This window comes from Camelus bactrianus, chromosome 20, assembly GCF_048773025.1.
Source record: "Camelus bactrianus isolate YW-2024 breed Bactrian camel chromosome 20, ASM4877302v1, whole genome shotgun sequence".
Classification (NCBI taxonomy): Eukaryota; Metazoa; Chordata; class Mammalia; order Artiodactyla; family Camelidae; genus Camelus; species Camelus bactrianus.
Window position 1 is genome coordinate 25,767,432 of NC_133558.1, and position 15,324 is coordinate 25,782,755.

General features: G+C 50.2%; 1 protein-coding gene across 4 annotated transcripts in view; it reads right to left on the reverse strand.

The window, feature by feature from the left end:
* KIF6 (kinesin family member 6) overlaps window positions 1-15,324 on the reverse strand; it is a 298,810-nt gene that overhangs the window by 30,034 nt on the left and 253,452 nt on the right. For all 4 annotated transcript variants that reach the window (XM_074348648.1, XM_074348650.1, XM_045509275.2 and 1 more), the window contains one exon: window positions 11,764-11,814. In XM_074348648.1, the coding sequence (XP_074204749.1) occupies window positions 11,764-11,814 (51 nt within the window). The remainder of the gene's footprint in view (window positions 1-11,763; window positions 11,815-15,324) is intronic.

A 15,324-nucleotide genomic window follows, 5' to 3' on the forward strand; every position in this document is an offset into this window, starting at 1 on the left:
TGAGCAGTCAAAGAGTAACTGAAACTTCAAGCAGGCATGAACAATCCCAGGCTGACCCTACTCTGAAGTGTCAGGCATTTGGGAACCAGCAGCACAAAGACAACAAGGGCACTTGCTGGGAAGGCCACTCCTGTGGGCCCCCTGATACCTGGCATGATTTCAGGGACACTGGAAAGATGGCTATAACTCTTCCCACCTCCCCATACCCTACACACACACACACTCTCTCTCTCTCTCTCTCTCTCCCCCCCCCCCCCCCCACAGCCAGTGAGTGTTTGAAATGTGCAGAATCTCCTTTCTTTCGTTCAGTGGCTCTCTGCTGAAGTGCCCATGAGAATCACCTAAGGAGCTTGTAAAAGCATGGAGACCGCTGGACACTACTCTGGATGTACTGAGTTAGAAGTTGACAGTAGGGTCCCCTTGATTCCAATGCTCACGCCTTGTCAAGAAACACCACTCCAGGCTCTGAGCTCAGTTTCAATGCAAGTACTCCTCACAGGAGTCTCTGAGGATGGAGGACCTGCAGGGGTTCAGAAAGGATGCTATATGGGTCCTGGCATGGCCCTTTGCCCCCTGCCCGCCTTCCAGATCTTTGGAAACCACCACGGGAAAAGGGACTCAGGGGTTTGCATCCAGGAAGACACACTCTCTGTACGGCTGGAGCTGCCTGCACTTGGCCCTTGCAGGAATGATATCCACCATGTAGCCACTCCATCGCTCTTGCATAATCCTCACAACCCCCACTGTAGGCAGGGAAACTGAGTTCTGATTGGGGAAGTAACCTGCCTGGGGTCACACCACTGGTAAAAAGAGCTAGAGTCAGGACCCAGCTCCATCTGACTTCAAAGCTGGTACTTTTTCCCTCTGTCAGTGATTCCCATAATGAGGGAAGCCACGGGGCAGATCACTGAAGTCAGTACCGACTTGTCCTTGGTATTTGAAGGTGACACTCTTTTCCATGAATGCTTTTCAGCTGTGGGGCTGGGGCTGATGGACAGCCTCAGTCTCTCCCGAGGGCTGGCCTAGGCAGACTGCCCTTTACTCACTAAAACCACCGCTGGCACCCTGAGCCCTCTTGGCATTTGCAGCTGGCCCCTGGGTGTGAGGATTTCAATACTACCCACTGGAGTCTGCCCCTCTCCAAGTTCAGCCTCCAGAACCGTCAGAGCCAGCCTGCCTGTCTCCTTAACTGTGTGCCAGGAGTCTGAAAGGAGGCAGTGTTGAAGTTTCCAACCAGGTGTCAGCCAAAAGGGGCCCCATGGGCTTCTGTAGAGCGAAGGCCAGTGCCACGTGTGGGAGGAGGCTGCGAGTCATGAGGCTCTCCCGTGGCAGACAAGACAGCAGAGCCACGGAAGCATTCCAGTGGGTGGCCTCAGCTATCCAGCTAAGGATTCACTTCCTGAACACCCACTCTGGGCCTCCTTGGGCTAAACTGTCCCACAGAACCCAGGTCACTCAGCCTCACCTGGTTTCAGAAGTCAAAGTGTCTATTCTTCTGAAGATTGATGATGTCAGTAGCTCAATTACCACAATGGTCAGCAGCTCAGAAGCAAAGATTCTGGCTCCCCAATCAGATCATTTCCTGTCTAATGGCTCAAATTTACTGCCAGCTGGAGTAATCACACGCTGACGGGCGCCGGTGCCACCATCAGTCTTGGTGTTGATTTCGTGTACCACCACTGCTGCCCAGGGCAGGCTCAGACTTCAGGGCATGATGAATGCCCTGCGGACACATGGCTGTGGCTGATAATTTCTCGGGCACACTCACACCACAGCCACGGCGAGAACAGGGCGCCTCCCAGAGCACAGATGGCCGCACTTTAGTACAATCAAAATCTTCCATATGCCTGTTTGGAGCAAAACACAGGCCTGGACTCTGCTAATAGAAGGCCGGCCATGTCTCTTCCTGCCTGAGTAACCTCATCTGCTGCCACTGGGGGCCGCTCTGCCTATGCTCATGCCCCAGGATGCTGGCCTCTTTCATCCCGCATTTGCTTTTCCTGGCAGAGGGCGTGGACCACGCAGAGGGTCAGTGTGGCCTTGCAAGCAATACAAGGGAGACCTCAGGAGCACACTACATTCACGTCTGGTCTCCTTACTTGCTTCCCATCCACAGTCACCTCTGCTCTTTCCTTCTCCCATCTCTCTACAGTCCTTTCTGCTGGGACCCCAGCTGCACCTTTGGTTTCCAGCAGCATTCCCTGGTTGCAGCTACTCTTTCCAAGGCTCCTCGTGCCTACCCCCCGACTCCCTGCTTCCCAGTCCGCTAAGGCCTCCTCACTCCTCAGAAGTATGCTTACATTTCTGACCTCAGGGTTTCTCTCAAAGACTGAGCCCCTTGGCAATTCTACCCTCTGTCACTTTAGCCTCACTAACTGGTGGTGACCACGTGTCTTAATCTCAGTGACTTTTCAGAAAGACATTAATTAGCAGGAAGTTTGGCATCCCTGAAAAACCCAGTCACATCTTTGTCACACCAGACTCGTGAGTCTGGAGTGTTCTCAGGACACATATGACCTTCTGGGGAGGGCAGTTTTCCCCAGGCCTGTAAGGGAGAGCACGGGCCTTCCTCCCGTGAAAACCTCTAATGATGATGGTTAAGGGGGTTTGGTTGATTCTCCTGAGTGGCTTATAAGAGAAATTTGAGGACTTTCAGAAGTTGAATTGAGAATCCTTAATAAAACTCTCTCCCTCCACTTTTGGAAAACTTGTCTGCTACTACCCAATTTGTAAACCAATCTGTTCATTTGGCAAAAATTTATTACACATCAGAGTCAAAAATGAATTCGGAGACAGACCACACAGTAGAAATGGCACATTTTCAAAGTAAGATGGCAAGAGCGGCCGGACAACCAAAATACCCACATCAATGTTAGAAAAGGGCCAAAACAAGTCTCTGAGGAGGATTTCTTTAAAGAGAGTTAGCAGTTTGCCTTCAGCCCACCTCATCCTCTTCTCTGGGGGTGATGTGTGCGGAGGTCCAAGGTAGGGAGAGGGCTTGAAGGAGACCGCTCAGAAAGCTGGGTAAGAATCCTTGGGAATGTGTGTGTGTGTTGTGTGTGTGGCGTGTGTGTGTGTGCATGGTGTGTTGTGTGTGGTGTGTTGTGTGTGGTGTATTATGTGTGTGTGTGTGGGTATGCTGTGCTATCTACCTACACAACTCACTTCTCTCTTCTTCTCTTTTCCTTTTTTTCATGTGGTGGAAATCACTCTGCTCTGCTCTCTGCATGTCCCCTGTACAACAGTGCCCTCATGGTTTCCTGAACAGACAATAGTATTTTCGAAGCACCACTTTTGTTGGTTTTTGTTGGTTGTTTGGAACACACAGGACCCATCATCTGTCTCTGAGCACACACGACCCTAGCTTCCTGTCAGAAGATCTTCTCCAAATTCATCATATGTTCTTTGGGGAAATGGGAGGGTCTTACCCAGCTCCATTACAAGCACAACAGTATCGGTCCTACAAAGCACCAAGACCTTTCCTGGGCTGAGACTGGCCAAGCACAAGGGGTGATTTTCTCATGTAAAGGGGAGAGAGGACGAATGGAGGAGCCAGCCATGATTCATCTTAGTCTAGCAGTTGACATCCAGAGGTTGGAATTTTGTCTTGTCTAGAATTGTTACAGACTGCATGTGTCCCCTAAAATTCACATGCTGAAATCGAATCACTAATGTGATGGTATCTGCAGGTGGGGCCTGCTGGAGGTAATTCGGTCATGAGGGTGGAGCCCTACTGAAGGGGATTCGAGCCTTTATAGTGAAAGGCCAGTGAGCTAGCTCACTCTTTCCACCATGTGAGGACACAGGGAGAAGCTGGCAGTCTGCACCCCGAAGAGAGCCTCACTACAACCTGACCATGCTGGCACCCTGGTCTCAGGCTTCCAGCCTCCAGAACTGGCAGAAAATAAATTTCTGTGGTCCATCAGCCACCCAGTCTATGGTAATTTGTTATAGCAGCCTCACCTGATGAAGACATTGGTCAAATGCCTAATTCAGTCAGAGTAGCACACACGGTTCCTATACATTTGCACAATGAAAAAAATAGCTCTGGTGACTGGCAACAGGATCATCAGTGACTAAGTGCTCAAAGGAATAGACAGACCATTCCTGGGGCTTGACTGTGTTTTGCAAGAAAGAGTGATTAATAGGTGCTGTGAGCAAACGTGGGTAGAAAGATGTGACTGTGGGACCATGGTGACCTCCATCAGTTACGCCAACTGTGACTTGGGGCTGTGCCCCCTGCCCAGGCATTTGGCATATTTGGTTTCCTGGCTCCCAGAGTCAGAGTCCATCTATTAATTGAGCATCTGCTTTGTCCTCGGCTCCATCACATAGACACCTGTCTCAGCACTGAGATCAGCCCTAGGGAGTGGACGTTCTTCTCTTATGGACAAGGAAACAACTGCAGGAAGGTTAATGGGCCAATGTCACATGACCAGCAAATGGGAGAGATGCAATCAAGCAGGGTTCTGCCTCTACAGGGAGTGCTCTTTTCACTAAACCTGGGTGCATTTCAAGACTGGGCCCAAGGCTGATGCCCAGAGCTTACTTCCGCTCCCCAGAACGGCAGCCGAAGGAGTCTGGAACTACTCAAACGGTCTGGAGCCCTGGCACTTGGGAGCTGGGCGGGAAAATGGGGTGGGGACTCCTTCTCACTCCCAGCTTCCATCCTGAGCCTGGAAATTCGGCCGAGGACCTCGTATCACTGAAGCTGGCCCTATATTCACAAGCACCTATGGATTAGAACCGACCCAGGTAGTGAGACCTTGTCACTGGTCTTACAGAGCCACCTGAGTCCTTTTGGAACCAACTGAGAGGCCACTTCAGCCTCTGGGGCAGCTGCTCCCTTTGCTTTCTGCCTCACCCCAAGGGGTCAGCATTCTGATAATTCATTTCAGAGAGAATGAAAACATCTCAAATCCATCCGAACCCTGACATACCTCCTCACCAAGGTTGTGAGAGTTTTCTGTACGTCCTAAGGAACTCCGCATTCACAGAGAGGTAAAGTCACAGCACTTGAGGGCTAAGGAATCTTAGATTCATTTTTTTTCTTTATTCAATGAGGCATCAGTAGACACCAGCTAAGTCTTAGGGACTGTGCTGGGCACAGGATATCATTTGGTCCAACCACCCCATTGTACAGATGTTGGAACCTAGGTACAGAGCCCTTAGCTGGTGAATCTTTAAGGCAAAAATCTGATGTCTTAAATATCACTGATCTATTCAACAAACACTTATGGAGGACGTAGAATGTGCCAGGTCCGGTGCCGGGGTTGGGAGGATGGATAAAAGACGAATAGAGAAGTGTATGCAGAGTTCTGTGTGAGCCCAGGGGAAACTGAGACAGCTCTGGGGAAGGGAATCTGGGACTGTCTGACTTTGGAAATGTCTTAAAAAGAACCACCAGTTCCAAAGGGAGGAAGACGTATTGAGAACTGCAGAACCCTTTCTTCAAACAAAGGCTTAATGGCAAGCAGAGGAACAGCTTTGGTTGAATCAGGGGTACATCCTGGGGTCTTGCTGCTTGCACACTGGCCTCCCTCACCCTCACCTTGGGGTCCCATAGTGGCTGTGCAGAACACGGGGTCCCACAGAGCCCATTCCGAACACCACTGGGCTGCATGATGCTGGGAGGTCCCCTCCAGGTCCGTCTTAAGCAGCGGCTCCTCTCCACATCCTGGAATTCCTGGTCCCACATGCTGTCTGGGTCATTATAGGTGCTCAGTGAAATCTGGTGAATAAGTGAATGACAGTCCAGCCTTTCGCTTTCTCTCAAATTTGTGGTCCCCAGGTGCAGAATTCCAGAAAGTATTTCAAGACTTGGTCTTAAACAATTTTATACCAAATGGGAGAAGTGACAACAGCAGAGGCTTCTCCTGGAGAACAGCAGGGGTGCCACAAGAGGTCACTGCAGGAATTCTGTTTGGGAGGAAATGCTCCCTGGAGCACTTCAAGCTGGAACAACAAGGTGAAAAGGGAGCCTTTGGGCTCAGGACTTCTCCCAACCCTCCCTGAGGCCCCTGCTGGGATTCAGCGCTGCCACTGCCTGGTTTTCAGGTCAGGCGGGGCACACCACACCTGAGGGCCCCACGGGGCAGTGCAGCCACAACGGCTGCTCCCAGGGGCTGCTTCTGTGCAAGGGATCTTTGCTCCTGGGTGGTGAGGGAGGATGGGGGAGGAGGAGGCTAGTATTCGTGGGGGAATCTCAGATGCCATTTGGAACCTGCCAATGTCATGTTCTTGGATTTTTGCTTTTGATTTATTAATCATTTATTATTATTGCTCTCATCTGTAACAGTGTGTGAAAAACACGCCTACAAGTAGAGGCAGTGGAATATTCTGGTAGGTTATGTTTTCACAGAAGTTGGGTCAAGGGAGAAACGCAGAGAAAGATGTGGTGTCATCCAATGTGGACAGCTTGCGTCGGGCACAACCGCGAGCTCCTCGAGGCGGTGACCTCCCACCTCCATCAGAACAAAGTAACCCACCTTCGAGGGGCCAGGCCCTCAGGTCTCGCTGGGCAGTGTCTGTGGCAGTTCATTCAGAGATGGCTGGAGGCCTCGGGCCAGCATGGGGCCAAGAGAAGGCTTGGGGTGAGGGGGGACCCTCAGGGCGCTGCTGACTATTTACTCATCAGTCATTCAGCAAATGCTGAGGAATCCAGTGACTGCCTGGGGCTTTCTCTTCCTACAAGGCCTCTTTGACCAAGATTTCCTTGCTCAAAAATGTGCAGTGGCTCAACTGCCTATGAGATGAATGAACAGATCCAAGGCTCTCAGGGAATGGGCTCACCTCACCATTTTAACCTCTCCCTCAACTACTTCAAATCAACTCCTCAGGAAAGTCACCCTCCCCCTGCCCCTCTACACACAAAACCCAGCACACGCCACACACACAAACACACATCCCCCACATACACATACTTACATATCACACACACACACACAACTTCCCTCCATCCCCACCTTCTTCCCAGAGGTTCTGAATCCTGCCCGGTCTTCCAGCTCAAGCCCATGGCCTTGGTGACAACCCCCAGGGGCCACTCTCTCTGTTAACTTCCTGAAGCTCTGATGGCCTGTCCCTCTCACCTGCCACATGCCTTTTGAATTTTAATCATGGGTACTTGGTAGAATTTTGACTGTGAGCTGAAGGAGAGCCTGCCCCTGATAAAACGTTGCTCAGAAGAGACACCAGAGAAGGGGCACAGCCCGCGTTCCTGGGGCGCCTTCCCCTGGTTTCAATGTGGAGCACACGGCCTCGTCCATGCACAGAAACACTTTCAATGACTCGTGCTTGGTGCCAGGCCTCTCACTCCTGCAGACGGTGGATATGAGAATCAGCTTGTTGAGCAACATTTCGCATCTTTTGTAAAACTGCAGTTGACAACATCCTTCACTACGTCACTCCGTGTCCTTTATATGAAGGTCCTCGCAATAAATTCTGGTTTGTGTTTTGTTCCAGAAGAAATTCTATTTCTGCAGATAAATTAATGACTATGCTTCCTGTTGTCAGAAAATGAAAACCGTGTAACTCTGGGCGCTCCTCTTTCTGCCTAGTGGCTAGATAAGAGAGAGTCAGATTTATTGCCAGTAATCTGCTCTGCTGTGGGGTCCAAAGGCACTTACTGCTTCCACTTCTTTTAAATGGACTTATTTTATTTTATGTTCAAATGTCTCATCACACTTTTGCAAGATGTGTGAGTCTGGGAATCATTGGGGGAAGCATGGATTTGCCCTGCTTATTGCCTGTGTTGGCTGCTCAGGGTACAGAGATGAATTTGGTGGTGCCCAGCTTTCCAGGAGCTCACATTTTAACGTGGAGAAGAACTATGGAAAGCAATAATTACCAAACAGGGTTGGTGCTTCAACAGAGGTGTGTGAGGCGGAGAACAAATCGGACTGGGGAGGAGGGGGTAAGCCAGGCTTCATGGGAGAGGTCAAGGTTGACTTGGTTTGGGGCTTGGTGGGAAGAAGACAGTGGATAGAGTAATATATGTGCCTAAACCTGAACTTAAAGAGTTAGCTTTTTAATGTATACGTCCCCTTGGGCCGGCTACGTCCTCTCTGAGGGCAGGCACTGGCTCCCTGTCCCTCCATGGGCCCTGAGCCCGGGGAGGAGGGCAGTGCAGGGAGGCAGCTACAGCATGGGCTAGGAGCTGCGTCTGCATCTGCAGCTTTAGTGGGACAAAGGTGGGTAGGTCACGTAATCCCTCTGGGCCTTAACTGTAAAGTCAGGGTACTAGTAGTCTCTCCCAAAAGGGGATTTCAAGAGATTAAAGAAGAAAACACATGTAAAGAGCTTAGAATCATGCCTGGCACACAGTGAGGTACTCAAGAAACTTTTGCTGATTGGTCCCATCTGTATTACCAACAGCACTTTACTATTTAGGGTAGCCAGTACAATAAAGAGGGAAAAACACAGAACTGAATTCAGCAAAGCACTCTCAACTCAGCTAGCTGGATTTAGTTCAATTAGAATCATCTCCAAATGATACCTGATTGAGAAATAATATCGTTTCGTTGTTGCCTGAAACAGTGTGTGGGGTTAAGCTCTACTCTAAGTCCACCAGCAACTTTTACTTCTTGATGCTATTCTTAGGACTGGTCACTGATGTTTTTCTTAAAGGACCCCCCACCCCTGCCCAACTCTGGCTGTCACATCGAGGGGGCCCACTGGGCCCAGTGCTTCTTCTGCTTCACTCTGTCTGTTGGTTTCTCTGTTCATTGACTTTCAAAAAGACAGAGTTTCCTCAGGTAGGCAGTGAATTAAGAGAGAGCCTGCTGCATGTAATCTGGATTTTCAGCCAGGAAGGGGAATGGAAGTCTGCATAAGAGCACATACGTTTGTAAACGGACTATACCTCAATGAAAAAAAAAAAAAAAAGCACACATACAGTCATAGAAATGGCCTTTTCAACGGTTGCTTATGTGTATGCCAGTGGTGGTGGTCAATGCACCACCTGGGAAAAAAGCCCCAGTTTATAATCATATTTGCCAATTTCCCTGGTGTAAATACTCCCCCTCTGACTGATTGCAAGAGGCCGGTGTGATGTCCCTGAGCATGGATTTGGGAAGAGAGGAACAGAAGACAGCCTGAAACCCGGTTTCCAAGAGAGAGACGCAAGAGTTGTAAAGAACGTCAGGGGGAGAGATAATATAAAATGTAGTAAATTCATAAGGAAGTGATACAATTTAAGTACTTGTTACCATTGTTTTTAAGTATAATTCATTGTAAGCTTATATAACTTAACTTTTATTTGCCCGTGGCTCCCCAGCCTCCTGAAATTGTCTCGCTCGCTGTCCTGATGTGGGCCGAGCCGGTGCCCGCATGTCCCTGGATCTGGTCCCCCTACAGCGATATACCGCCTCTTCCACATGGCACCTTTCACCTCACCAGTAAATCCTTGCTCCTCAGACATACGAGATTACCTTTCTGCACATTTTCTTGGGTGTATGTCTACTCATACAGAGACACCTTCTTATGCAAAATCCCTGAGAAACCCTCTCCTGCTCAGACCTGCTCATTACTCCCGCCCTCCCCACTGCAACCCTCCTTGTCCCCCCAAAAACCCAAACCCAACCAACCAACCCCACCTACATTTTCATGGAAACTTAGGAACATGGAGGCAAAAGAAAGAAATGGTACCAAAGGGAATGCTTCAAAGGGAGGGTGAGGGGAGAGAGGAGAAGCAAAGGAACAGAACACAGAGGGGAAGGGCTACCACACAGACAAAAACCCCAGAGATGGATGGACTGGGCAGATGTGGTCACTGCCTCACTCCTCACCAGAGCCCACACTGTGAACAGAACACCAGGAAGCCAGACACACCGAGTGAGTTGTTTTTGGTCTCACAGAGCCTTGAGTCCCGGCACAGCCCCAGGGCTAGTCTGAAGGGGCAGGGCTAAGGCAGGAAAGGGCTCTGTAAGAGGGCTGCAGCGGGAGCTTTCTCTCCACAGGAAGAAGTCCCTCCTGAAACGCGGTCGTCTGGGACACATGCGTCCCGGCGGGTCCCCGTCACACAAGCTGCTAAGGTATTTGGATAGCAGCATGGCATCTGATCTCCAAGTGGCAGCTGGGAGACGGTAACACTTCTCTAATTGGGCTAGTATGCTTTTAAAAGAAATAGGTATTTCAAATGCTCTTAATTAGACTTTCAGCCAAAGTGCTTTCTATTTGAAGTTTGCCAATTACTTAGGTGAAGCTGGCCCTGCTGAATCTGACACCTGCCACGCTTCAGAAGAAGGCTCCCAGAGAGGTGACCAGAGTGAATTAAGGAGGAGTCTGCAGCTGAAGCCATGCAGCAGGGTCAGGACGGGGTCAGAGAGGATGGAGCCCCTCTTGGCCCCAAAGCCGTGGAATGGCTCCCCAGGCCCTAGAGCAGGACAGCCCTCGGAATTATTTGAGTGCTGTTTTGCACCTAATTGTTTCCATTCAACAAGAGAAGAGGCCAGAAGGCAACCCTCAGGGGCGCCTCCCCATCGGTGACCTACGCCTAGCACGGCTTCCCAACAGAGGCCACGGTGCCCTTCCCATGCCCGGCCCTACGTGTCAGGGCCCTGGGGAGCCCTCACTGCATGTTGGAGAAGGCACACGGCAGGCCTCAGCTCCCAGCCCAGCCCAGGTGTCCGGAGCTGGGATGGCAGGCCTGGCGCGGTTGCCTGACCCCGCAGTCCTGGGGCCTACAGGGGACAGCTCAAGCTCCGTCAGCGTGTCTTAGGCTTCCTGGTTCTAGGTTTCTCACACAATCAGTAGTTAGTCAGATACTATTATTGTTACGACTGAAACCAAACAACCCGCCTTCCCAATAATCCAAGTTACTAGGGTGGAATGGAGTCTCCTCCTGACAGTGGGGCTCAAATCCATTTCCCCCTTGAGATCCTGGATGCAGCATTTCTCCAATTGCATGTCATTCCAGGGGCCAGGCCATCTCGAGGGGAGCCTCGCTGTTGAGAATACATGGACTGCTAGATCCCAGGCTAGCTGGAGAGAACACGTGCTGTTCCGCCCAGGAGACCAGCTCCACCAGCCTTACAGGAGCTGCACACTCCTCTGAGGTGATTTCCTGGGGTCACGAATCAAAAGGAGACATTTTCTGCAAGTGCCCACTGCCTGCCAGGTGCCAAGGGCCTCTTAGACTATCACTCCGTTGGCTGAATGTTTGTATTATGAATGTATTAAGTGGGTCCATCATTGCTGTGGGCAGTAAACAGCATGGTGACTAACAGCACCCAGTTTGGACTCAGAGACCTGGGTTCACGTCCTAGTTTCAACACTTACTAACCTTGTGACCTTGGGCAAGTCATTGAATGGCCTTCATTTGGAAAATGCACTTATCTCTTAGGATTGCTGGGGGTAAACCGAGCCATGCGCATAAAGCAGTCAGTGCTTAGAGGTAGTCCAGCCACTGGTGGCTGTTTTCATCACTAGTCATGGTTCTAGAAAGCTCAGAGTAGGACCCTGAGGAGCTGGGACAGAGGGGGTGAATTTAGGTAGGGCTGTGGGGTGGAAAAGGTCAGGAGGATGAGGTAGCAGTGGGGACGATGGGGGGCCAGGTGCTGACAGCCGGAAGCAAGCACACAGGTTGGGGAGCCTGGTCCCAGAGAGGAGGGGCATCCAAAGAAAGCTGCCCTGACAGCAAACCTCCACTCCCGTGACCTTCCCGGGGGCTTGGGATGGGCATCCTCCAGCTGCGTGTGGGTTCCCCAGAACAGATCGGCTTGTGTTACCTTCCCCTTCCTCCTGCAGGCTCCACGTGGTACCCACCTAGAGCTACCTGCTGCACGTGCCTCTGGGTGATTTCTTCCTTCAGGCGACCTGGCAAAGACACAAAGGAAACCCTAGTGAGTTTTCAGTGGGCTGGAGGAAGATGGGGCCTCAGAAGCAGGAGGCGAGCTAAAAAAATTAGGTAGAGTAAAAAAGACAAAGGTGGGCATAGCTTCCAAGAAGAGCCCTTCCATGCCCTGGATTGTGCTGGAAGAAGGGCCTGCAAAGCCTGGGGTCCTGGCACATCAAGGCAGATACACACTTCATGTTTGGATTCAATCAACTTGCCTTCAGTTGTCTTAGTCTGTCACTCACAATCTCTGCTAGAGCTCTAGTCTCTTAAATCGTCCTGTCCATTATTAATGAAGGAGGAGGCAAGATTTGATCTTTTAATAATTTATAGGGCCACCTTTAAATCCACTTCTTTATTTTAAGCTGTAAGAAACTGTGTCAAACAAAGAAGATGGTGGTTTTAGTTGACGATAACCTTCCTATGAACACAGCAGTTGATCTGGTATGAAACACCTGTAATTCCATGTTGCATTAACGAAGATGCAGTGTGTAGATCAAGGGAGGTGAGAGCTCCACGGTGCTCCACAGTGGTCAGACCACAGTTGGTATTTGTTCTAGGAGCTAGAACAAATTTTGTAAGGAACATTAGTAAAATTGCAAATATTTAGGAGATGGCAACTGGGATGGTGAGGGGTCTGAAACCACGCCAAATGAGAAATAGTGACTTGAGACATTTAGACAGGGAATAATTACTTGGAGGTATAGAGATAGCAGCCATCTTTAAAAATCTAAACGTCGTCATGTGGATGAGAGAACAGATTTTTCTTGTCCTACAGCTCAGGGTAAGAGTCAAGTCAAACGGAGGCAGACCTGGGTCTCAATGAGGAAGAAACAGCTCACCATGAGGACTGTCTCAATGTGGATTAAATTGTCTCTGAACGGAGTAACCCTCCTGGCAAAGCAGTGAGCCCCTTTGGGAAAGTGCTCTAGCAGAAGCTGGGCAGCCCTCTGTCAGGCTGTTGGATGCGGAACTCCTGCCCTGGGCAGCAGCTGGGATGACACACTCTCCAGGCTTCCTCTGTCTCTAAAACTCTGTGATGTCGTGCTTGAGGAGTGGGTGACACAGCAGCCTGGGGGTTTGTTTATGTCCAAGGGCTCTGCACACTTGTCATGATGTCAGCGTGGTCTGTACCGCATGTCCCACTTGGGAGATGAGATCAGGCCATGAGGGATGCTGAGAGAGCCTGGGAACTTCATTGCTTCCTTGCTAGTATATTTCTTTCCTTGTATAAAGTACATTCTATGCCTCAAAGGCTACAGCTGAACTGAGTTTTCAGAAGATGAGCAGACAGTGAAGCAGTCACACGAAACCTCACTCCCTGAAAGTCCAGGGCACTCCTAGAACGTTCTCACTGAGAGGGATGGCAGAGGCCATTCAGTTTAACTTCCCACCCGATTTAGGAATCCCTTCTACAAAATGAAATGGTCATTTCATCTCTGCTCCACTGATTAAATAGTATGGAAGGAATTACTGATCTGTACTGATGCCTGCTTCCCTGTAACTCTCTGATTTGGACCTGGCCTGTTCTCTAGAACAGCACAGAGAAAGGATCCTCTCTCACTAGCAGTGAGACCCCCTCACACGTCGGAGGATGCTATGGTTTCTCCGCTTAGACTTGTTCTCTCTGGGCTAAGAATCACCAGTTCCTCAGCTCCCCTGGGAGGCCGCTGTCTCCAGGTGCATCATAGTGCAAGTCTGCCTTGCCTTCCACATGTCCCCACTGCAGAGGACCATGCACAGAGACGAAGCTAAGAATTGGGCAGAAGCAATAATCACACCATAATTCCAAGGAGGGGAGAGAGACAACTTAGGGAAAGTGATGGGAGGAAGGTTGGGAGGTGGAAACTCAGCCTAAGGATGAGTATTGGCTGAGCCTGCAGCCAATGAGACTGGAAAGCTGGGCCTGTCTTCCCCACTCTGAGCCACAGGACCCTACTGTCTGTACACGCAGAGTGAAGAAGTTTGGGGCCCAGGGGTGGTGCTGGGCTGAAACTCCAGTCTGTGGCAAACACCGCTGACTTGATTTTTAAAGAGGCACGGCACGCACATTCTTCAAATAGGAAATAGTGCTGTGACAAATACAGCACACCATTTGGACACACCTCTTCATTTCTAGGAGGTCATCAAGGGCTTTCTCATGCCCACTGTAGGGAGCGCCAATGCTGCCTTGGTGCCTGGCTGGCTTCTTGGGTATCTGGCACAGGTGTCTTGCACCGTGAGCCTCTTATGTGCCTGGTCCCTGCTTCCTAATGAAACTGGACAGTGACCAGCTCCTTTAGAGCACACCCTAGGCTGCCTTCTTCCCTGGAAAACTACCTCCCTGATAACAAGCCTCCCCGCCGAAGAGCATCCTCAACAGCTGGCCTCGCTGACCACATGCCTCCCCAGCAACGTGCCTCTCAGTAGGGTCTCAGCCTAGGATGTCACGGCTTCCTCTGCTCCTGTCGGAATGCCCAGGCTCCCCTTCCCAAATCTTGGGGAAGCTGTTTGGGAATGACGGGGTTAAGCATTCTCCATAACCCCAGACTGGGAAATGCTGCTCATGTAAATAAACAGGGGAGTTTTGCCACTAAGACTGAACATTCTGTAAACTATGCAAACATAGATATCTATTCCCAGAACAACGAGTCATCTCAGGGGACAAAAGATGGGTCATTATAATGCTGCATATTGATAAAGGTAGGTTTAAAATACGTTTAGTGATGCTCAGTTTTGGCCAGTTGGCCAACATCTCCCACCACATGGCCATTTTTGTTTTTGAGATCTTCCCAAACAAGCTTCTACAAATAGCCTTGTGGCTGATCCCTAACTGCATCTTCCAAAAGAGCCATTCTTCATGTGAAGATAACGGCCTCTGCAGTCACTGGATCTTGCAGCTCCACAGGTTTTGGCAGAAGAAGGAGTTGAGGGGGGACTGCAGAACTCACTCAGCATGCAGCTCGCTGTCGTTAGCACAGTGATAAATTTGCTGGTTTTGGCCTGGGTTCCTGGACCCATCGCTGTCCTGAGGTATGGAAAAGAGATGAAACGGAAAGAGAACTCCCAGCCCAAGGCAGAGATGGTCTGGGAGGGAAGCCGGGAAGGGGAGGAGAGCTCTGCTTGTAGGAGATCGGTGGTAATTAGTAATTCTGTCTCCAGTAATTTACAACAGTACAGGCTACAGACACCTCTCCCTTCCGGATTCATTAGCTGACAGACTGGGGGTGGCAGCAGGGGACATGGGTACGCAGAGCCTGCATCGACCCGTAGGGAGCCCCCTCCAGAAGAGATGCATGACCTTAAGGACAGCCACGTGCAGGGTATGTGGAGGCGGTGCACTGCGTGGTGTATAGTTTCTTTGTACAAAGTGGTAGTTCATATGAAAGGTATTATCATCATGCAGAAGCAAAACTCATTTTTTTTACACTGATACTCTGTTTTCTGGATGAAACAAGTTTCCTTAAGTGTCACACTATTTTGCATGTGTGTTAGTTTGAGATTCCTCACCG